This window comes from Erigeron canadensis, chromosome 7 (genome assembly GCF_010389155.1).
Source record: "Erigeron canadensis isolate Cc75 chromosome 7, C_canadensis_v1, whole genome shotgun sequence".
Classification (NCBI taxonomy): Eukaryota; Viridiplantae; Streptophyta; class Magnoliopsida; order Asterales; family Asteraceae; genus Erigeron; species Erigeron canadensis.
In genome coordinates this window covers 3,061,999-3,069,157 of record NC_057767.1, presented here as the reverse complement: position 1 = coordinate 3,069,157, position 7,159 = coordinate 3,061,999, and the positions used below count along the sequence as shown (strand labels likewise).

The following is a 7,159-nucleotide window of genomic DNA, read 5'->3' as shown; positions in this document are numbered from 1 at the left end:
TTATTCATTCATAAACTCAAACACCAAACAAATACCATATTCTACTCCACACACTCTCCCTCCCACCTATACATACAAGTTACGACACATATATATACAAATCTTAATCATAATCACATCACAATATATAATAAATAAATACATACATACATATATAAAACCCACCCTCTATCCTTCCCATTATTATTATTATTATTTCCTCCTAACTTCCTATACATCATACCATGATTCATGACACCACCAACACCACCAACACCACCGATGAATGGGTCAAATCCGCAATGGATGACACCCATTTGGTAGTCAACCTTTTAGTCAAACTCCGTCATCAATCTAATTCTTCTTCTTCTGTCACGTCAGCGTCACATAACCTTCAACGTTGGTCGACCCGCCAACGTCGTACAAAACAACAAAATGTTCTTATTTCAACAAACGGTGATAAAACACCGCCACCTAGAGCTAGCCCCACTACTCCTTTATCATCTTACAGTAGCGACGGCGGTGGCGGTGGTGGTGGATGTACGGAAGAATCTAGCTTGCCAAATCTTGACCGCGGTGGTATTTCAAGATCTAAGGTTTGTAATTATATATATAAACTTTATAGATATAGATATAAATATTTATCATGCGGTGGCGCGAGGCGGATTCTTATTGCTATACCTTTTTTTTTGTTTTAGGATTTTTGTCAGATGAAACACAACCACTTGTGTGTTACTTTACCGGTTTTTTTGGTTTTCTGTTTTTTTACTACTTTACCCTTGTCCCATGCATACCTTAGGAATAGTTTAATAATAATAATAATATACATCCAAGGTCATAATTTTATGTACAAATTTATACTTATATTCATAAATAAAAGTATTAATAATATAATAATACTAAAATTATAATTTTTGTAAATTGACAGTTGTCCTTGTACATTAATTGACCAACGAATAGAAGATAGTATTTGAGTTCAAAGGACAAAATCGTCAAAGTATTTTTTTTCCTCCAGAAATTAAAATATCTACACCTACAAATAATAATTATAAAATATATTTTATAGTTATTGTTGAGATAGATAACGCTAAGCTAAAACTTTTATGGTTCAAAAAGTATCATCACAAGTTGCAATATGAGCTAAAATTTGCGATACACAAATTAATATATAACCAAAAACGTTGTAACAAGCTAGATCTTTTTGGTAATTATTATCTTACAATTATTTTCATCAATGATTAGATATTTAGATTATCTTTACTATTATATTTTTTTCTAGGTTTTTATAAAAACCCATAAGTAACTTTTCATAAATTAATAATTTATTTTAATAAGTGACTTCCCTTTGGACCTTGGAGTATGAATCACAAACCAGACGACTTTCCACGTTTTTCATTTTAAGCAATTTCCAAAATTACCCTTTATGTCAAAGGGCATTTTGGTAACTTGCCCAATGTGTTGGTTAGTTCATAAACTCATGACTCGTGTACCCCATCTGTCAAAGTCAATATCCATCTAGATTTTAGTTGAAAAAGACCAAATGCCACTCTCATCAAACATACTATCTTTCATTTTTCTTTTGTCAAAAGAATATTGAGTCAAGGCTATTTGTGTAATTTGGAAATGGGTCACATACAAGTTCTATAAATGGCGTGTATTCGTGGCATGTTTGGTGCGAGTAGTTGTGCACTTTATTGGGTGTGTTTTTGGAAAAATATGGGTTTTGATCCTGTGTGTTGCGGCATTGGGAATTGTGTGCAACTTATCTACTTGTCCATTTTTATTTTGTCAAGTTTAAAAAAGAAAAAACAAAGTCCATGTGATAGGAGTTGAGTATTACGGAGTATTTAATTTGAAAATGTTATACAGTATTTGTCAAAGTTAAAAGTAAAGTTATAACTAATTAAATTGAAGATAATTGCAGTTTATTAAAAAGAATATAAAATTAAAGAAATGATTAATTCCCCTAATAATCCTGATACCATTACCATAAGACAAGTGTATTCCATTAATTTTATCTCCTAATATCATCTATTGATTTTGTCTAATATCTCACTAATTTTATCTCCTAATATCATCTATTGATTTTGTCAAATATCTCAATCATATTATTAGGTGGTTTTGTTATAAGGATTGATCATTTCCTATAAAATTATTTAGACAAATATGAGAATATGAGGTTATAATTTATTTACTTAATGCATAATAAAATTGATGCGGGATGATATAATTATCCCATGAAAACAAATGTCAAAACGTAACTTTAGAATGCATGGATGGATGATATCCCTTTCTTGGATATTATATGTTTGGCATGGATATTTTCTAATGTTTATAGATTATCCAGTTGCCTTCTTTTTAGTATCTTAATAATTAATTAGTTTTAACTTTATATGAAACTGACATTTTATTAATTTATTTGTTCATGAGCTATTTGATTGCACTGCATAAAAAATTGTTATATATATTCAAGATACAAAGCTTTTGTTACATGTATTAGTAAACTATATATATAAACTTTGGGACTATGTTTATAATTGTTCATTTTTATTTTATATATATATTTGCAGTAGTGAATTATATTTAATACCTAGTTTTTTGTGTATATTTTAACAAATTATACATAATATAAAGATGTAAAAATTATTATTAAGTGTCTTTTTGCATTTTACTATAATGTTTGCATTGTGCTCGATATTTAGACTGGTGGGTTACGCTAGAATTTACCCTTTTATGACAATAGATTGGTCCCCATGCCAGTCAAATAAATGGTTCATGAATGACAAGGTTTTTTGTTATCTTTCTATTTTAGAAAAAACAATACTTATATAAAAAGTGTCCTTTTGGGACACATAAATGATACACTTGTTTCATTTGAACTTGTGGTGACATATGCCTAGTTAAAGACTATTTTCAATTTTGATTATTATAAATACAATTTTTCTGCTACTATATATATACTTTAAAGATTACATTCATTTGTTAATTACATGTAGAAAATAGTACATTAATATTTAAACTAATAATATACATGTCGGTATGTTCTAGGTTTATTATATACAACATTCAACATTGACTGTATTTTAAGTATAATCCTAAAGACTATAAAATCAAATCCTGAACATTATGTTTACAAATCTTAAAAGATACAGATTATATAACAATATTCTTTGAAAGATACATTATTGAGTATTTTGTAAATATCTTATTTGTTAAGTATATGTATATGCATAAGTTTTAATCTTTACTGAAATGAATAATAGTCTTCATATCATACTTTTAAATTAAAATTTAAAAAAAAAAAAAGATTATTATTTTTATCATAGTCGCCGCATTTTTCACATATTGAAAATTGTTGTTCTATATCTTTTAAGAGGAAGAACTTCAGAGTTTGAGATATTAGTTCAAATTTTGGTCCTAATTAAAAATAAACATAAAGTTTTTTTTTTATAAAAAAAATGAAATTGGATATATAAAAGCGTATGCGTGTCATAAAAAAAAAAAAGACAAAATTAATAGAATGAAATGAAGAAGAAGAAAGAAACAAATAAAGGACACAATATAAATTGGTGTCATTTGTTGAAACTTTTTGACTCTGGTATTGAGCTACACAACTACACATTGGTTTCTACGTGTACAAGACAAATAATATATCACTTTTCAAACAAGACAAACATTTTGCATGTTGTAGGGTATCCTTATCATCTATCTATCGACGAAATCGAAGATTAAGTGATTAACGCTTTTTCAATTCTTGAGTATTACTATATCATAAAGTATTCGAATAATAAAACATATGTGTTTGTCAGTCTTATTATTTACTTCATGCTAGACGAAATATTAAACAGGGTCTTAATTAATTACTTACATAAACAATGATAATATTAGTATTAGTTACAAATGAACTAAATAATCAAGAATTACAATTGTTTACGTTTTTGTTGTCGTATTTTCAGGTTATTATAGGGCCAAACAAAACAACCCCGACTAAGAGACCAAGAAAGAAGAGGGTAATTCTTTTTATTGATGTGCTGAATGTTTTAAATAGAAACTATTGGTAGCCTAGCTTGTTAATTTATATGATTTTGTCGGGTTATTTCCAGACGCTAGCTGAACTCAAAGAAGACGAGACAACATTATTGAAGGAAAGAAAGCAACTTAAACGAGTACGTAGTATTCTATAATACGAGTTGATTTTGATTTACTTGTGGTCTGTTGGGTATACACATATCTTATACACATGTTGTGTTTCAAATTTTAGAAGAAAAAAGTAAGGGGTTGTTTGGTTCACTGAATTTGAAGGAATTTGGTGGAAAGGAATTTGGAATAGATTAATATGGGAAATTCCGAATTCTTTTTCACCAAATTACTTTTTAATTTGGTGAATCAAACAACCCCTAATTAAGAGTATATTTTAGTGCATGAGTATCTTGTGGTATGCATAATGATAACAGAAATTTTGGACCTGCAATGCTTGCATACATATTGATATTATCTTGCTTAATTTGCAATGCAGCAACTAGCAACTCTACAAGCGACATGTCAGAAACAAAGAGAAGAAAATGCAAGTCTCAAGAAGATGAAGGTAACATTGTAATATAAATACGTACCCTTTGAAATGGATAAAGGTTTGATCATAAATTCATAATGACATACAACACATTTCCATGGTTAAGAAAATTGGTTACATATATGGATAGTCATTCCTATAATGTGTATTGTATGATTGATCACATATAGAAAATTAGATCTTTATACACACTAATTAGGAAAAGCAAATCTTTTGACTCGGATGTATCTGGTCTAAATGAGGTATCCAGTTATCCGTGACCGTTTATGAACCTTCTCCTGGCCACCTTCAAATTTGTATCTAGCGAGATTTGATCTTAGGAACTAAAGAGTTCTTAGATGTTAACCATTAGTTTGCAATCAGTTACTTATAACAAATTAGATGTGGACATAAAAATAGATAAAACAAAAAAGTAGTTGTTCTACTTCTTAGCTAACTTAGGCTTCTTGTCCAACAAAATCCTTTTAAGGCCTTATTATAGGGTAGATATATGCAATTTTGACCCATTTACTTATAATGGGTTAAATTTATAGTATGTATTTATTTTTATTTTCCAACGGGTCAAAATGACTTTTACGTATTCATAGTACCTATATCTAAACACGAATTGGTCAATTTCTCTAAATAAGTCAAATAGGTTGATAGTCACCTGCTCACCAATGTGTACTACCAGGCATCCAGTCACCCTGACCTAAACTATACCAAAAATGGCCCTTTTTGATTCATTACCCGACCCTTCCACTGTGGCAGCTATTCTATAATGAAATAAGTGAGTCAACCTACATATAAAGTTGCATATATATGTGATAGAGTCTAAAATACTTTAGTAAAGACTAAACATGGAGTCATTATACATTTATACTGCATACTTAGTATGAATCATGAGTATGCCTAAATGAATACTCTTAATAATTATAAGTTGTATTTTGGTTTCAGAATGATCTGCAATCAAAAGAATTAGTTGTTCCTGAGGTAAAAGATTGTATGGAAGGAAAAGAAGCTCGTGGGTTCGTGCTCCCTGATCTCAATTTTCCCGCTGGTGAAGATGATTGTTAAAGTAGGCATAGAATAACTGCAGATGAGTATATCGTCAACAAAAGAAAATAAGTTCTAACGTTGATGCGTAGGTCAAGTGTAAGTAGTGGAAAAGACTTCTCGTCCGTATGGTTCCTTAAGCTAATAGAGGATGATAGTGTAGAAAGCGTTTTAACAGATTCAATCTTATATTCTTTGTCGCAGTTCTACTATAGCTCGGTGAATAATCTCTTCTTCCGGGCATTTGTTACTTACTTTTCCTTTATGTTGAATAGAGTTGTGTTACATGTTGTGCCTGCTTATATTTATGCTATACAAGAAAATATGGATAATTTTAGTATCCATTTACTCCATTTTTTGATTTGTTGGTATCTCACTTGGAAATCTAACAATTCATTAACAAAGTCTTATAAACAATATATGATATGATTATGTAGTTTCATGATCTAATTATAGAAATCACTCAAATTCATATTCCAATTTGGTATGTGTATCATTTGATGGCAATTGGTGTTCTGTTTTGATCTTAAAATGTCTTCCGAATCTCCTTTTTTACATCTGGATGCGTTTTAAGGTTTTGATATTTGGTTGCCAAAAACAGAGGCATAAGGTTGACATTAGGCAATGCTATGCATCTAAAAAAAAAAGAAATACAAAAACAATATGCAATCTCGTATAAAGAAACGAGACGTAAAGAGTCTTACTTCTATACGAGAGTACAGAGACTATTTTTAGAGAATAAAAGTGAAGCACATAAAAAACCAATACAAAAACAATATCCAATCTCGTATAAAAAAACGAGACGTAAAGAGTCTTAATTCTACCGAGAGTTCAGAACCTATTTCTAGAAAATAAAAAATGATTGTAAACTTAAAGTAACTAACTTGAGTTAAGATAGTTGTTTGCTTACACTGTAAACTGAATAACATGTAGCACCAGTGGTCTAGTGGTAGAATAGTACCCTGCCACGGTACAGACCCGGGTTCGATTCCCGGCTGGTGCATTGGGTTTTTTCAATTCTAAAATTTTATCGTAAAAAACAACATGGGATATTCAAATTCAGAGATTTTTTTTTGTACTTCAAAACTTAGTCTAGTTTTTATTTTATCATCTACAAACTCGACTTATATGTTATATGGCAAACAACAAGAAAAACGATTCTTTCCTCAAAATAATTCATTTGCTTATTTAAGTACTTTTTACTTCTGCTATTATATTAAAGCTAACATATATTGTGAATAACATATAGATCGATACAATTATATCAACATGCATGGATGACACAAAATTATTATTATCTTTTCCCTCCGTTTATTCTTTTTTACTTTTGCCCCATTTATTGTTACGAAACTTTGTTCAATTTCGTGCCTTCACAAAGTTTTTGTTGAGAATTGTTTATAGAAAATGCAATACCATATAAACATCCATTTTTATAGATTGTCTAATAATCTAACAAACATACATTTGAATAAATCCAAAAACAAACAAGGAATTATGTAAGACTATCTCCAATGGGGATGTTTTTGGACGCCCTTGGGTGCCTTTAGGTGCCTTTGGATATCCTTTGTGGTTGAA

The 7,159-nt window shown here is 29.7% G+C and overlaps 1 protein-coding gene and 1 non-coding gene across 2 annotated transcripts; both read left to right on the top strand.

Annotated features, from left to right (window-relative positions):
• The first annotated feature begins 253 nt into the window (after positions 1-253).
• Positions 254-5,935, top strand: LOC122608205. Its single transcript, XM_043781292.1, has 5 exons — positions 254-575; positions 3,936-3,989; positions 4,083-4,145; positions 4,496-4,564; positions 5,486-5,935. Exons 1-5 carry the CDS (start codon positions 282-284, stop codon positions 5,603-5,605), a joined length of 600 nt encoding a protein of 199 aa, XP_043637227.1. The 5' UTR covers positions 254-281; the 3' UTR covers positions 5,606-5,935.
• A 581-nt stretch (positions 5,936-6,516) lies between these two features.
• Positions 6,517-6,587, top strand: TRNAG-GCC. The gene has a single exon. It is a non-coding gene; the product is annotated as a tRNA-Gly (tRNA).
• The last annotated feature ends 572 nt before the right edge of the window (positions 6,588-7,159 follow it).